This window comes from Ornithodoros turicata, chromosome 3 (assembly GCF_037126465.1).
Source record: "Ornithodoros turicata isolate Travis chromosome 3, ASM3712646v1, whole genome shotgun sequence".
Taxonomy (NCBI): Eukaryota; Metazoa; Arthropoda; class Arachnida; order Ixodida; family Argasidae; genus Ornithodoros; species Ornithodoros turicata.
Genome location: NC_088203.1, coordinates 61800932 through 61818252, shown reverse-complemented (window position 1 = coordinate 61818252; position 17321 = coordinate 61800932). Strand labels below are relative to the sequence as shown.

The 17321-nt window shown below is 47.3% G+C and overlaps 1 protein-coding gene and 1 pseudogene across 2 annotated transcripts; one reads left to right on the top strand and one right to left on the bottom strand.

The window, feature by feature from the left end:
• Positions 1-4054: 4054 nt before the first annotated feature.
• Positions 4055-15988, bottom strand: LOC135389554 (uncharacterized; annotated as a pseudogene).
• LOC135387195 (uncharacterized) lies at positions 4694-11539 on the top strand. Of its 2 annotated transcripts, none has more exons than XM_064616526.1 (12): positions 4694-4780; positions 7993-8188; positions 8241-9536; positions 9712-9778; positions 10341-10506; positions 10572-10801; positions 10861-10930; positions 10989-11061; positions 11120-11192; positions 11251-11323; positions 11382-11454; positions 11514-11539. In XM_064616526.1, exons 3-6 carry the CDS (start codon positions 8337-8339, stop codon positions 10690-10692), a joined length of 1554 nt encoding a protein of 517 aa, XP_064472596.1. In that variant the 5' UTR covers positions 4694-4780; positions 7993-8188; positions 8241-8336; the 3' UTR covers positions 10693-10801; positions 10861-10930; positions 10989-11061; positions 11120-11192; positions 11251-11323; positions 11382-11454; positions 11514-11539. The 2 variants fall into 2 exon arrangements, with proteins under 2 accessions (XP_064472596.1, XP_064472595.1); XM_064616525.1 differs by lacking the exon at positions 4694-4780 and adding an exon at positions 7675-7903.
• Positions 15989-17321: the final 1333 nt, after the last annotated feature.

Genomic DNA, 17321 nt, shown 5'->3' with positions numbered 1-17321 from the left:
TTTGTAGGCGAGCCGTCGTAAAAAGCGTTTGTGCTTCTTCAAACGCGCGAACGTATCTGGAGCTAGAGCCACCTTTCCGTTCAATACATTGAGGCAAATTTCGGAGAGGTGTTTCATGTCAGACGAGGACGAACGTCTCAAGACGTCGCGACGGCGCGGAGGGGGTAGAGTGGAGAGTACTTTGAGTAAAGTGAGGTGAGGACGGAGATTCATTTCGGAGCGTAGATATATTGACGTTCTCCAGGAAAGATATTGCTACGCAACCTGTGATCCTCGTGCGTATAGTTGTGAAGATCCACGAGTAAATATGTGTGGGGCGACGACATCACTTGTTTATATGCGTCCAGAAAGTACTCCAATCTTTTTCTGCCAAATAGCTGTTGGCCGAAATGTTCCATCTGGTGCACGCTGCGCACGCTGCGCCCCAGGACGACGTAACTGGCGTTGTAGGATATAGTTCTAAAATGGCTACTGTCGAAAAAGATGTTTTGAACGAGTAAGAAGATCGACGCGTTGGCGGGGTGAGAACCCCGAATGAAAAGATCGGTCACCTCCTTCAAGGAACCGGCGTCGGTCATGTGATCGTCGACGACGACCAGCGTAGCGCGCGACGTGTCCCACTCTCGCGGTAGCTCCTTGGTAAATTTTACGGAGTCCCCGAATTCGTCCTGCATGCTCGGCGAAGCATATTTCTGCACGTAGAATATTTCTGACGGAGGCTTGTCCACCACGTCGTTCAGGTTCCTCAGCACGTTAGCAACGAAAGTAGATTTGCCGCACATGGAGGGGCCGCTTAAGATACAGCGAAAAGGATGACGGAAACGAAAAGGTACGGGGGAAGACATGTTGCGTGCATACACGTTGCACGAAGAAAAATAAGAGACTGAGACTCGAAGAGAAATGCATCGCTTTTATTTACACATCGTCGTTGTCGTCCTCTACATCGGAACTGCGTTCCCAATACAGATTATCCACTCTAAAGTTGGACTTCTTTTTCGCCAGTCTGTCCGCCGCTAAGATGCGATCGAGCGTCTTCATCTTGTCCTGACACATTTCTTGACGGGCTTGCAACCATTCCAGGCGGTGGACTTGAAAGGTTTCCTCCACGATGCTGCGAATAAATACACAAAGTTCTTCGTTTTTTGTCTTTTCCTTGCGACGACGAGAAACGCAGGAGAATAAACCAGACATGGCGTTTTCCACGTATCGGTCAGAATGATGACGCGAGCACGGTGCGCGCTGCCTTTATACAGATAAACGCGCGCGCGCAAAGAAAGGAGAGCGAAACCGAAACTCAGAAGCCACCCGTCGCCGCAAGGAGCGCGTGCGCAGTGGAGAGCCGAAACCGAAAACACCCGCGGGCGGGCGGGTGGCGCAGAGGGCGCTGGCAGCGCGCGCGCGAATGTGCGGTCGGAACATGCTACGAATTTGTAGGTACGTGGACGATTACCTTCTGGTTTCGGTGGGGGAAGTGGTTACACGTGCAATGCCTTGATACGCAATGCAATATGCGAATACTGCTCGGGGACATCCCCACGACACGGTTCGTTCAGTGAACACCAGGGGGCGTCACGCAAACTTCTCGGCGCCAATATGCGGCGCTCAGGTTTGGAAGAAGAGGGGGAGGGTATGGATGATAGTCTTGTATTTTGGTCTCATTCTAGTAAACTGGTTGAAAGTTGCGACCTGGTCTTTCCTATAGGCCTGTTCGGCTGCCCAGGGGGCGCCTCCGTTTGTTGCATGCCAGCGCCGCCTGTAGCAGCTACGTAAATCTTCTCGCGCACGGAGTGCAGGCTCCCACTTGTCAGCTGCACGGCCGGCGGGATGTTGAAGCTATATTACGCGTTCAGGAAAGTTAGGAACTTAGAGAATTTCTTTTCCGAAGCTAACCTGACGAAGGGAATGCGTCTTCGGTCCCATGTTTACGGAGTTGAACAGGAGATATCATCGGATAGGTTGGCGGTTCAGGGCAAATGCGTGTCGCTGGTGAAAGACAGCGTGGTGTACGACATACGCATACTAGTAAGTGGCAGATTTTCCTTGCACTATATTTTATAGGTTTGTGTGTAATCTGTAAATTAGTACACTGTATGCACTTTTTGTAGCCTGCTAATGACCTGTTTCTTCCTTTTTTTTCTGTTTGTAGCTGGATACCGCGACACAGGCGATCGCGTCTGCTAACTGCACTTGCAAAGCGGGTACCGCTGGCAAATGTAAACACGTGGCCGCGCTCTGCGTATACGTGAACACTGCAGAAGACATATCGTCCACAGCCCAACCGCAACGATGGGGAAAAGCGTCGGGAAAGCCCCAGCGGCCGCTGGATAGGTCCATCGGCGATCTTTCCCCAGGTAGGCACCCCGCTTCTTGATCGGAACGCTTCTCAAGTTGCATTGATGATCATTAGTGAGGCTACCTGTTTCATTAACTTCAAGGATGCCGTTGTTGCTTCTTAACGCATACTGTTTTCGCTTGCAGCTGGTCCTAGCGCAGGCAACTGCCCGCGACCAAAGCCACTGCAGGTTGTCCTCCGAGGTTATCCCGATTTCAACTGCACAATAGCAGGTGTTCTAAAATCAATGCAGAAGTCGGAAGTGGAGCGAGCTTGCAAGACAGTGCTGACTAATATAGTCAACCAGATACATGAAGGCATTGAAGAGGAGGTCCTGTCTCAAGCCCTGAGTAGAATGGAAACTAGAGCAACTGTGTGGAGGTTCATGAAGAGAAAGGAATTGGCTGGTCCACTGCATACTGTGCTGGTTCACGAAAACTTTGTCGGTGAACTGGATCAGCAGCAGCTGCAATTTTACAACAAAGCAGTTGAACTCCAGGTTTAATCATGCCAGCTGGCACTGGCTACTCGAGGACAGGCACAGAATCCACGGTAAAATTTCGAGCTAATTGCCTTAATTGCTGATCGAATGATGGTGCTTCAAGGCACTAATTGACGAGTACAATATTCTATGTTGCCCCTGATTCTGTGACTTCAGGTGGCACGAGGAACGAAAGCCCAGGGTCTCCAGCACCAGTGATCACCAGATAAAGACAAGACAAGGAAACTTCATGGCACTGGCACTCAGAATGGCACAGAACAAAAAAATTAGCACAGAAGCAACGCGCTATGGTAAGTTCATGTGTGGGCACTACGTTTTCTTGTCCTCTTGTAGCTGTTAATACAGGCATCAAGATGTGTGATAAATCTTAGGTGGTGCAACATAGTGTTTGTTCAGCATTATTCTACTGTGTATAAATAACGCTATCGTCAATAAGGGATCGCCAATGAGGACTGTGCCCGAGAAGCCTTTCAGAGTGAGTATGGTACAACAATTCTTCAGGTGCGTTTCAGAGGTTGCCTGCTTTGGAGGATGCAAGGCCAGTGCTTTGAGGATGTCATGTGCATTTGTGTAGCATAATTTATTTGAGGTGACCTGCTTTCCAGACAGGTCTCGTTGTCATGGGAGAGCAGCCGTGGCTGTGCTGCAGTCCGGATGGTCTGCTGAACCTTGATGGAGACAGCCTCCTCATCGAGATCAAGTGCCCATACCGATGTACAAAGATGCCAATCGTGGACGACGAGACAGGAATGTGCTTCGTGGACTACCTCCATTTCGTAAACGGACAACTTTGTCTTAAGACTACGCACCCCTACTACACACAGCTGCAATTACAACTTTACGTCCTCAATTTGACGAGGGCAATTTTCTTTGTATATAGCTCAAAACAAACTAAGTCAATTCTTGTAACCCGGAACGACGCATTTTTAGCAGAGGTGATCCCAAAGTTGGAGTTTTTCTATTTCACCTACTTCCTTGAGGTACTCTCTGAAATTAGGAAGTGAGATAAGAGAGGCGTCACATTTCAACGTCTGTGATTATTTATTTAAGAGTCGTGCAAGTGCAATAAAATATTTGTGAGAGACTAACAAGCAACTTTTCTATTTTCACATTACTAAGAGAGCCAGTGTGAAATACTGCCACAAAAGAGGTACTTCTATACCATAAATGTAACGTCAAATGTGCAGTGCACAACCCATTCGCTATCCTCCATAAGATAGTTACGAGTTTATAATTGGAGCTTGGAAATTCACCAGGCAGGCACACATATGCATCACCTTTCCCATATGCGGTATAAGTGTGAGTGGCACACGATTGTTGAGAATGTTGAACAATTTCAATCTCTGTATGGTGCGTTCAACATGTACTCCGACCTGAACAATAACAAAAGTGGTCTCCATATCTTCTACTGAACGTTGTCGCCCTCCCGTGTTAAACGGTGACATGACAAGCACGGCACCTTTGTCATCAAATGTGGTCTTAATGGCCGGGAATCCCTTGTCACTAAGTACGACGTCTCCCGGCAGCACATGCGCCAGAAACCCAGAGTCGCGTGTGAAGAAAGAATCAGAATTTCTTCCCCCATACGGCTTAGAAAGAAATGCAACTGCCCCATTTGGTATGATCCCTACAAGCCACTTCAACGTGTAGCCCCCCTTATAGTGCGAATAGAGGTAATGTTGTTGTTCAGGGCCACACTGTAAAAAAGTACTGTGATTTCTACGGGCGTTTAATAGTATCTGACAACGGTGTGTTACCGTAATCACAAATACGGCGAAAACTACGTAAAACGGTGGCGCCATCATGACGCGCCAGACAAAAACTTCAATGCGGAGGCAAGGCTAAGCGAAGTACGGGGCATTGCCGTCATCCGCAACATCGTGCGTGGTCTGTCGTTGAAGGAGGCGGATGATGTTGTTGTAAATCTCGTGAACGCACGTAGTCAGGTAAGCACATTTCTGTTTGCTCATTCTGTTGTGTGCGATTTGAGCGTGGTGCATCGTGCTTTGTTTTTGTTCAACGTATGCGACCCCAGTGAATCGTGGCTCGCGTTTGCTGTGAGGTGTCTCCCTAGTTTCCGATATCCGTGTGTCATGCGTCCCTGCTCGTAGGTTGATAAAGGCGCTCTAATTGTCATGTATCGTTGCGGAAGGTGCCCTTGTGTTTTTAACACTCTGATAGGCTATGTTGACCACTGCAGACATGTACATGAAGCGAGCAGAATACCGTGCTGCCATGCATTATGTGTGTACACGGCGGCGAACTACGCAACACTCAGATGTCACATTTTGAGACGTCACAAGAACACGCCAGGACTGTCGCCTCGAATCGATTTGCTCTCCGAAACTACGAAAGTGTGTCACGTCCTTTCGTGCTCTCGTCAGTTCACTACGACTATAGAGATAGTGTCACATATGAAGCAGCATATACGAGAGGGTCATGAGATCAAATGTCCTTATGAACGCTGCCAGAAGAAGTTCCGTGCCGTCTCTGCGTTTTGTGTGCACCTTAGTAGGCATCATAGGTCAGTGCAAGTGGTCAGAAATTTGGATTCAGCAGACGCAGTCACTGTTGAGAACGTTGAGGACCATAGCATTGGCCATCAAGAGGAAGCATCATCAAGTGAACAACGCTGCCCACCTCAGAGGTGCCCTGCTGATGACATAACTGACCTTAAGAGCAATGTTGAGCACAGCCTTGCACGGTTTTACTTGATGCTGCAGGCCAAGCTTCTGGTACCAGCTTCCACTATACAGTGCATTGCTGAAGAACTAAAGAATGTGCATCAGTTGAATTTGGCCTGCATGTCTGCTACCATCATGCAAACCATTCAGCGCAACGAGGTTGGATTTGAACAGCAGGCTCTCTTGGAAGCAATGAAAAGTGGTGATGTCTTCGGTGATTTACACTCAACGCGGCTTGGCACAATGCACACCCGCACACTATATCTGAAAGAACAGTTTCCTGTAGTCGAACCAGTGGACATTTTCCTTGGCCGTGATAACAGGCAGAAACAGTGCTTTGCACAGTACATCCCCATAAAGTCTACTCTTTGTCACTTGCTTTCAAATCTTACAGTTTTTGAACTTGTCACTCGACCAGCGCACGTATCTCATAACGATCAACTGTTCGACTTAACAGATGGAGCAATCTACCAGGGCAATCCATTTTTTTCCAACAATGAATCGAGGAAGCTCGAAATACTGCTCTATCAAGATGCTTTTGAATTGACCAATCCCCTGGGACCAGAAAAAGAAGCACAAGCTGGTTGGTGTGTATTTCACTCTTGGTAACTTCACAAAGCATCACAGATCCACACGTGATCATCTGCAGCTGGCACTTCTATTCAAAGAAAATCACATGAAGGCCTTTGGACCAGATAAGGTATTTGGCAAGCTTGTGGCTGACATAAAGGATCTCGAAGAAAATGGTATCACTGTTGGAGACACACACCTTAAAGGCACACTCTTCTGTATAATTGGTGATAACTTGGGACAGCACTGCATTGGTGGCTTTGTTGAAAGTTTCAGCAGATCAACACACTTCTGTCGTTTCTGTACTGTTACACGTGAACAGTTCCAGGATCATTCAGAGAAACTTGGTATTCTGCGTACAGTGGATAGCTACAAAAATGCACTTGAGGAAGCAGGTCCTAGCGGCTGCATAGTGGACGGCATCAAGGGTAACAGCTGCTTCAACGATCTGCGCTTCTTTCATGTGTGTGGGCCTGGGCTGCCTCCATGTCTGGGGCATGACCTGTTTGAAGGCATAGTTCCGTGTGATCTTGCACTTTATTTAAAGTATTTTACGAGGTCGAAAAACTGGATTTCCTATGGCAAGCTGAATTACATTATCGAGAATTTCAAGTACAAGGCTTCCGATGCAAACAGCAAACCGTATGAACTGTCTCAGCATGGGAAAAGAATTGGGGGAACGGCTGCATCAACCTGGACATTACTTCGGCTGCTGCCTATCTTCATCGCCCAATACGTGCAGGATTTTGAGGATCCTGTCTGGTGCACACTTCTGAACTTGCGGAGAGTAGTGGACATTGTCTGTTCCCCTTGCATTAACAAGGGTACAGTGGCCTACCTGCAGGTTCTCATCGAAGAGTACCTCTCTGACAGGAAGGAGCTTTTCGAGTCATGTCCGCTTCTACCAAAGCACCACTATTTGGTTCACTATCCCCGTCTCATCCTTCAGTTTGGGCCACTAATCAACATGTGGACCATGCGCTTCGAAAGCAAGCACTCCTATTTCAAGCACTGTGTTCGCAAACTGAAGAATTTCAAATCTGTGTGCAAGACACTGGCGCAGCGACACCAGATGCTGCAGGCGTACCTGTTATCAGACGAATTTTTCCAGCCTAAGCTTGCCACTACAGCTGTAGCACCGCTAACTCTGTTGGCCTATACCGAAGATATCAGATCATCCATCATGTGTTGTGGCATCAACGAACTCAACAGTGTCGTCACAAATGAGATCACTTATAAAGGAACTGCTTACAGCGAAGGGTTGTTTGTTGCGATCCGAGAAAATGAGAGTCTCGCCTTCGGAAGAATACTTCTTCTAATTGTCCAAAACAGCCAGGATATATTCTTAGTATTGGAAGTCCACACTGCAGCATTCCAATCTCATTTGGGCATTTATATGTTGGAGAAATCATCACGTCATTGCTGTGCAAATGTCGAATCTCTCGTTGATTTCTACCCTCTGGCATCATACGATTTGTTGGGGAGCAAATACATTTCCCAGAAGCACTTCCTCACAACAGAATAAGTGGTTCCTTAAAGGCACTTTTGTTGACTATCGTTAGCTCGAGTTCAAATTCTTTGTGCATCCCTCTAAAGAACAGCAATGAAACCGAAAGGATTGTTTCTTTTTATCAACTCTTCAACAAACGCGTGCAATGGCGTGTTTCTATATAAAGTTTGACCACTTACACGTGAGCCATGGAGCTTCAGCTGTGTTAAACAGTGAACTCTCACGAAATGAACTTTGCACTGTGGTGGTTTTTGTGGACATTTTTCTGCCGTCGTTGTGACCGCACCGCTCGGGCATTACCTGAGGTATGTGTCCTGCTGTTTCCCTGTTATGTTATATACGGGCTGAAACGGTGATATCTCAGTGGATATCAGTGTTACTTCATTGCTTGCAGATGGACATTATTGAGCTCCATGTTTCGGTTCGTCTGCCAGGGCTCCCGGAAAGTGAGATTCGTGCTGTAGCCACAAGGCTGCTTGACCTTGGTGTGGAAACACCTGAAGATTTCAAGTTCGTACATGAGCAGGACCTGCAGGGAGTATTACGACCAATACAAGCGCGAAGGTTTTTGTCTGCAGTTAAAACATCAGGTATAGCAGTTATATTTTTTGTAGAAAGCATGCCATTCATTTTACCTTGCAGGACATGCAGGAGTAAGTTTTTCAATTTTTTCATTTCACCTTCGTTGCTTTTCGTTCCTTCTCCCAGTTTTTACGCCGTTTTTGTGTTGAGAAATGCATGATTTGCTCAATGCACCAGCTGACTTCTTTGTCTATTCTGTTCTTTATGGGGAAGGGGAGGTTAGCTATCCTGGAGGAGGCTTGCTATCCAAAATTTACTTCTGGCGGCTTTGGTAATGTTGAAAGTATCGTGGCTATGAAGGCATATTACATAGGATGTAGAACAATGGGATCGACTGTTGTGGAGAGTTACCTGATCATTTTCCTCTCTTGTGCAGATGACAACTCTGTGCATCAGCACGAATCTCCTACCAACAGTACACAGTCATCTCTATCATCGTCTGCTCCTCTTGTTGAGGAGGAGCGACCGCATGTCTTCTCAGTTCCTCCCCAAAGAAGCGAGTCAACGGCTTCATCTTCCAACACTGACCCCAACTGGGCATCCAAATTCCAAGTACCTTGGAAAAGCATGCCTCCAGCTCTGACAAAAGCGTTGAGCAAGAAGGAACGACCCACTAGCAAGCTGAGGCGAGAAATGGTCCGCATAATAATTGACCACGCAATGAAGACCTGTGACCGTCCTTTGCGAAAGCATTTAGCAATAATTTCTCGAGAGATTGTGTCTCAGTACCCGTCCTCCTTCCAAGACTCTTTTGAGGGCACAGTGGTGGGCACCGGGTATGATTCTCTTTTGAATCAACTTGTCTTCAGAACAGAAAACTGTATCCGTTCAAGTCGGAACTGTGGCACTTTTCGAGCAGGAGGACTTCATAGGGATTCCAGTAGGTATGGTTGCACCAGTCGACAGTCAGATGACATCGACGAAGAAGTCATGACAGAGAAGAAAGAATCTTTGAAATCTTTGTTTGTATCAAAAGAAGGCCAACGAGACATTGTAGTTGAGGAAATGAAACTGACCTACCCGTTGCAAAGGAAAATGGTCAATTCCAGTATGACAACACGTGAACTACTGAAAGAGTGGCCATATCTTTTTGAGTCTGATGGGCTGTTCGTTCACTTCAAAGAACTCGTTGGGGTTGATGTCGCCCAAGTCCTCCCAACGGCGTTCAGGGAAAAAGGGAACAACGTTATAAAGTTTGCAAAGCAAGACAGCGAAATAACGGACACAGTCACCGAAATTTTTGAAGCGTTGGAAAAAGCACCAGGATCAGAGCCACAAAATGAGGCAGTTGCAGTGACACTTCTTCTCCTGCACTTCCTGAAAGAACCTCAAGATGCTGTCATTCTGGCTCGTGAGGTAGGCCTTTATACGTTCGGTAGAGGGCCATGATGCAGAGTATAACTTAAGCACTATGACTTTCCAATGCTTGCTGCATAATGTATATAATCGCGGAAAACCAGATTTTATGTTACGTAGCAGCATGTTGTTCACTGATCGGAACATGTAGTACATGTTTTGTGGTACATTCCAGGAATTCTCCACAGTACGTGATATTGAGAACTCGTTGCTTCCAGTCACGCCTCGGATTATTGCGCTCGGTGAGTTGAAACTTTTATGACTTTAGTCACAGCTTGTTGCACTTTTTCTTTTATTTAGTTTCAGGTTTAAAAAAAGGTATAACTGTCTCATAGGCTGGCAGATAGGATCTTTTTTTTTTCTTTTTTTGTGCTTGTGGGGTGGTATGGTATTACACAAGCGCATGTCTGTAGACATTTGCGAGTTGTATACTTGGTTACTTTTTTTCAGCACTGGTCTCTCTTACTAGTAGGAGTGGAGAGAGATTGTGCTCTTGGGGTTTGAAGGGGTGGTCACATCCCCTCCCCACCACCCCTAGATCTGCCTCTAGATCCTCCCTCAGGATAAATTCCTCTTCTTGGAAAGTGGTCATCTGGGTTCGAACATGTGATAAGCTGTAGTGGTCTCAACTATGTGACTGGCTTTCTGACACTGATTTTCTTAGTGGCAGTATCCTGATTGAGTAAACATAGAACGCATACTGCTTTGAGGTAAACAGAATAGCGCAGTGCGTGCAGCCGTTAAAACTACCAGTTTGATGGATCCCATAGTGTTCCCTCATTAAGATGTACTATGGTGTTACAGGTGATTCGCCATGGGCAGACTCCTTCATGATAACTGTAGACCACACAGTTGTTGTAGACCACGTGCCACATTTTATAACTGCAGTTGGTGTCTGGTTCTCACTGCACTATGTTCTTAACCTGGTATATGCTGAGGAGAGCCAAGCATTTGCTGAATTCCTCCAAAGGTATGTCGCAAGTTCTCACAAAGACTGTGTTTGTTTTCTACACTCCCTTTGCTTTTGCTTTGCAGGACATTTCTTGGCATAAATCCCGATAGAGGCTCTAGGGCACAAAAGCGTCAAAAAACACCCGTCAACAAAAAAGTGCTCCGTCTAGTAGACAAGCTTTCAACCTTCGAATGGAACGTATAGGGTTCCAAGATGTACGTGAACTACTACAGCCGACCTTACGTCAACAAGTCATGGGTGCACATGTTCCTTGTTATGATGTTCATTTGGCAAACGAAACAAAACAAAAACGGTGAGCATATTTGCATGGCAATTGCCCTGCTTCCTGTAACAGTTCCTCTCTCTTTGCAGTGTTTTAATGTCAGAGCTTGACTGATGGTTGCACATGGCACCTTCTTACGTTCTTTTGAAAAATAAAACTGTGAGTATAATTACATGTCAATTGCCGTGATCCTGTAACAGTTCCTCTCTCTTTGCAGTGTTTGGATGTCAGAGCTTGACTGATGGTTGCACATGGCACCTTCTTATCTTCTTCTTTTGAAAAATAAAACTGTGAGTATAATTACATGTCAATTGCTCTGGTCCTGTAACAGTTCCTCTCTCTTTGCAGTGTTTGGATGTCAGAGCTTGACTGATGGTTGCACATGGCACCTTCTTATGTTCTTCTTTTGAAAAATAAAACTGTGAGTATAATTACATGTCAATTGCTCTGGTCCTGTAACAGTTCCTCTCTCTTTGCAGTGTTTAGATGTCAGAGCTTGATTGATGGGTGAACATGGCTCCTTCTTGTGCTCTTCTTTTGAAAAATAAAACTGTGAGTATAATTACATGTCAATTGCTCTGGTCCTGTAACAGTTCCTCTCTCTTTGCAGTGTTTAGATGTCAGAGCTTGATTGATGGGTGAACATGGCTCCTCCTTGTGCTCTTCTTTTGAAACATAAAATGGTGAGTATAATTGCATGTCAGTTGCCCTGCTCCCTATAACAGTTCCTCTCTCTTTGCAGGGTTTTGATGCCACAGGTGATTGGCCAGGATTTTGACCACTATGTCCATAGAAAATAAATCTCAATGTGATAAACACCACAATGTGTTGTGCATGGTCATTGCTTAAACTGCGTTCACTGCTACGACTATATGTAGAAAAGAAAAAAAAAAAAAAGAAAACTGGGGCTCCAAGGATGGGTACAGCATGATAAGGGTACACAGCATAGTTGAGATAAAATTACTGGCAAATTCAGTTTTTAACGACCACACTGTAAAAAATTCCACCGTAAAAAAAACGGGCAAATGCAAGGAAAGTTAGCTGCCAAACATTGGCCGTTCTTTGTACGATGGCCCCGTATAAGCTGTGGCCGTGAAAAAATACTGCATTGGCCAGTGATTTTAACAGACATACGCCGTGTAGCATTACTGTGCTGTGCTCGTTAAAAAAACTGCACTGGCCCTTAATTTTAACTGCAGAGCAATGTAACGGTACACGGCATATGCCCGTTAAAATTACTGGCCAGTGCAGTTTTTTTAACGACCACAGCACAGTAATGCTACACAGCGTATGCCTGTTAAAATTACTGGCAAACACAGTATTTTTTCACGGGCACAACTTATACGGGGCCACCGTAAAAAAAACTGCCAATGTTTGGCAGCCAACTTTCCTTGCATTTGCCCGTTTTTTTTACGGTGAAATTTTTTACAGTGCAGAAGGAGTCTCTGTCCTGACCTCTGTACAATCAATTATAAATGTACAGTCTGGATAGTGGCGTTGAAAGCATGGTGGCAGTGTCTCTTTGATTGTCTCACGCGGTGGCACGAAGACCCCCTCTCTGGTCACTGCGCTGAGCTGGTCCAATGTTGTGTGGAAGGCGCGGCATGCTGTCGATTTAGTCACACCAAAGAGTGCTGCTATTGCCGTTAAGCTTACTCCAAGCTTCAGTTTCATGAGAAGTATAGCCAGTCTGTCTTCGCGAGAGACATCAGAGGCCCTCTGGCGTTGTTCGGGAAGGAGGTTCAGAAGAATGGAAAACACTGTCATGGTGACACCGCAGAGATCCTGCAGGACCTTCTCTCAACTGGTGAGCGTTCGAAAGCCTTCAAAGCCGCACTTCCTTTTCCATGATCCAACTGGTGTCACCTTAAAGAAGAAAAATAGGAACATTTTGTATGGCAGTAATTACACAGGTCGCAGAGAAGCACATCTCAGGGCCTGGTCCTTAGCAGAGAGCCGAGGCATGACCTGCAGGCGTAAATTCACTCTGTCACAAACCTGTTCAGCTCCACAGGGATCATTTTCCTCAGTATCACAACGGTCGTGGCTTTCTGAAGTATGTGTGCTTGAAGTTCTGGCAGTATGCTCATCAGCGTGCTCAACCTGGGTTTCACCATGCTGACCGTCACATATCGAGAGAAACAGCTGCAGGACTCCAGGCGTCTCTGTTTCTTTCAACGCTTCTGTCTGTGTTGCCTGCAATTTAAAAAAAAATGCATTAGTCGTCCTTGCCAGAGCTAGTTAGCACTATATTTACGCACTGCACCAGCATGTGTTGGTATATAGCTTTGAAGCCCCAGCTGCAAGGCCAGCAAGGAGAGCAAGTTCAAAATCGTCTTCAGGCATGGGCTGCTCAGTAACATCATCTGCCATTCCCGAGGCACAACTGCTTCTAACACAAGATACACTATCTGGCACTTTGTTCTCCACCGTCATGTTTTCTTTCATCGCCTGGCGCTTTGCCACCTGCGTTGAACGTACAATATTTTAAGTTCCATAAAAAAGTCACGAACAGCAACTCGATCTTGCCACTCATCAATGTAGTACATATGGTATTTACGTATATCAAAACATTGTAGTGGTGGTGGCTAAAGAAAACAAAGAAAAAATTTGAGACTTATATCAAAACGAGCGCTGCCTGTTACCTTAAGTTTCTCGTAGAATCTGGTGTTTCCTTCCTGTACACTTCAGGAAAGATAGTTGGCGTGTACGAGGGGCTCGACTGGACGTTGCTCACATGATTTCCAGCGAAGTGGCGACTGCAAATGAAGGTCCTCTTGGTTCGTTGCCATGGGGTACCGTCCGGACTTGAAAACAAACAAGGAAAATTGACGACGAAAAAATGGCTAGGAAGCAAGCGAGCTGGTGAAGATGATGCATAATGTAAAACCCCGAGACTAGGGAACACGAAAGGACAGACACAGACACGACTGTCTGTCCTTTCGTGTTCCCTAGTCTCGGGGTTTTACATTATGCAATGAAATTGGCAAGTTGTTCACAGTTGTCAAAGCAGTGATGTCTGCTTTCGCAGCCGTACTTACTTTACACGACGAACCACGACTATCCACGCTTGCCTCCTGTCCTTCTCGTACCATTTGCCAGGAAAGGAATGGAATGTCACTGGAGGGCTCAGTCTTACCGTATACTTCAGACTGTTGCTACAGTTTACGACACAGCAGTAAGCCGATCCGGGCCTATGCTGTGATTTCTGAGCTTTCGACATAGGCCAGCGCGTTTGCACATACACGAACAGCCGTAAACGATACGTACCGTCCCGCCAATGTGCTCCAGGGAGGTTTGGACGCCCACCGCCAGGGGAGAAACACGGCGCTGGTATCGCCCCGACAAACTCCAGCCAAACAGGCCTATTCTGTGTCTAACCGAGTGTCCCTATTTTTCGTCGCTAAAAAATGGAACAGGTCTGTTTCATGACAGTAACTGATCGCAGTTGTCTCGCGTCGAAAAGCCTCGAATTATTATTGTGTTTGCGCTTAGGTATGGCTGAAATCTTCTATGCTGATTTTTTTTTTGCTTGCATGAGTTGACACACTAATAATAGTAATTGGGAAATTTACACGTAAGGGGGGTCTGCAGCATGGCTAGCTGCATGCTGCACGTGTAGCCAGGTATAGGGCTGCGGACAATTTTGAGCATCTGGGGTGCTCAGCAAAAGCCTACACGCTACTACCTGAGCCACCGAGACCGGCATTGTACGAAATGGAAAAATCCATATCATGCAGTGTTCCGCATATTGGGCATCTGTCATACTAACAACTCCTATTCCCTACACTAAAATACTGAACAAAAATATTGCTTTGGCACAAGGCTAAGCAAAATGATCAGCACGGAACACATGTGGAATATGTCGCATATGTAGGGCACAAGTGTGACCAGAATTCGGGTATTCCGTATATTTACGTGTATTTACGTATTTTTACATGTCGCATGTGCCGCTTATAGGAGGGAGCGTCACTTGTTGGCAAACGACTTTGCGCGGATTGAGAGCCGACCCCTTGACTTCAGACTCATTTTGGGACCATGGGACACACGAAAGCAGATGCCCGTCCGTTCCTCACACGTCCGACCCTTCATCAAATTCCTGCACACTACCGGCCTGATCGACTCTCTCTAAAACCCTGTCAGCGCCGTCAGCATCATCCTCATCACCATCCTCTCCAATAGCAATGGGGTAGCATTCTGCCCAATGAGCGGAAGTCATCCCCATATCATCGTCATCATGTATATTTCTCTCTCTCTCTCTCTCTCTCTCTCTCTCTCTCTACGTATTTTTATTTATATACGTATTATTACTTGTGATATATGGCACGCCAGGTTCATGTTATCTTCACTAAATTGAGGTGCCCCACTAAGAAGGGTGGCATGACTAACACAGCGTTCATTGAGAGGAGGATGATCGATTCCATGTCTGCCAAAAAAAGAAGCGTGCGCCTACCCCGCCAAGTATAACGGGTTCACGCCATCCGCCTACCAACAGCCCTGCCCCCGAGAAGCATCCCTCGTGGGCGGGAAGCGACTACCCTCCTCTCCCGCCGCGCGATCCTCGAGCTGCCGCTTCAAAGCGCACAGCGGTTAAGCATATCCTGCCTAGACCGAACACGCGGCGATGACGTCGCATCGGTCATATTAAAACTGCTGTTCGCGGCACTTAAGGCCATAGTTACTGCGTGCCCTAACTGTACCGTTCTCCCACATGTTCAATCAATCCTAGGCCTTGAAAACCTCATCGCCCCCATTCTCCTGGCAGATCAGAGCAGGAACTGAGCTCATCCAGCCTCGGTCTCACCGATCAGAACATAACATCGGAATGACAACGCACTTCCAAGAGACAACGGTCTTCCAATGGAATGCGAGAAGACTCCTGTCCAAAGTGTCCGACTTCCATCAGTTCACCTGGCGACACAAGTTTCCTCTTATGTGTATATCGGAATGCGGAATTCCGGTAGAGTTTCGTTTATCGAACTACGTGACATTCACCTCCAATCCCCGTGGCGGGCGATGCCGCTCCGCATTGTTTATTCGGTCCGACATTCGAGCCATCAAGAAGGATATTATTACGGGCGGACAGGGCGAATAACGAATGTTGCATCGTGCGCATAGCCGACCTCGTCCTTACTGTGGTATCACCTTACCTTCCTCCGGCGGTTGCTTACGATACTGGTGACCTGGCCGCAGTACTGGACAACGTCCCGCCTCCATATCTTCTTTGTGGTGACTGCAACACCCACAATGTCATTTGGGGCAGCGCGCTCTCGGACACGCGAGGGGAGCGACTGGCAGCCCTGTTCGAGGAGCGAAACCTCTTAATCCTCCCCTACGTTCCTGAAGACAACGTACCATTCCTCCTGCTTGGACCTCTCTGTTGTGTCAGCTCCTATTGTACATCGCTTCAGATGGCAGGTGGGCGCTGATACCTTTGGAAGTGATCATCTTCCTGTCCTGATCAGCATGCAAGGTGCGCGAGTACAAGCCCACTCCCACACCGCTAAAAGAACGGATTGGCAGTCCTTCAGATGCATGCTCGAATCTTCTCTTTTAGACTGGAGGCCCCAAAATGCCCCTGACCTCTGCGACGTGGTTGCTAATGCGGCACGCGTTGCGACCCAGGTGCACCGCATACCCGCCAAGTTCACGTCCGTCGACGCGGAGTATGAGAGGCTGCGCGCTATCCGCCGCCGCGCCGACCAACGCGCCCGCCGCACACATCTCCCAGTCGACAAAAGTGAAGCGAGGCGACTACAGAAGGTGATTCATAGGCATCTGTGCAAGCTGACACGCGACCGCTGGAGAAGCTTCGCGACATCACTATCTCCAAGAACACCCATGTCTCGAAATTGGTCGGTGCTCAAAGGGCTCGCCACTCCCGTTTTCCAAAGGCATCCTTTCCGCTCACTATCGCTTGCCACTGGGTGCTCTGAAGTCGAGGTTGCAGAGCAGTACTGTGCCCGCTTGACATCGACACCTGCCGCTCCTCTCGCGTCTTCCCTTGACATCCCTGTAGCCCTTGAGTCATCCGCAGATCCGTCATTGGATGTCCCATTTTCGCCTACCGAGCTCGAATCTGCCATAGGGCTCTCGCCTGTGCACACGTCGCCGGGTCCTGACGGAGTCACCTACAAAGCAGTGCGGTATCTCCTGCTCTGTGACCACCAACTCCTTCTGGGCCGCTTCAACGCAACTTGGCAGGCCAGCTCCATCCCGCCGCACTGGAAGTCCGCGATGATCGTGCCTATCCTTAAACCTGGCAAGCCCCCTCACAATACCGACTTTTTCGGCCAATCGCACCTACAAGCTGCACAGGGAAAGTCATGAAGCGGATGGTCCAATCTCGCCTGAACTGGTTTTTCGAAGCCTCGAACTTCTTCCCTGAAGTCATGGCCGGCTTCCGTCAAGGCAGGTCGGCGATAGACAACGTCATCGACATTGTCTCTATAGTGTACAACAAGCGCGATCGGAAGGGAAGCTCACAGCAGCGGTCTTCCTCGACGTAAAAAGAGCATATGACAGCGTGGTACACAGCACTGTCATTGCG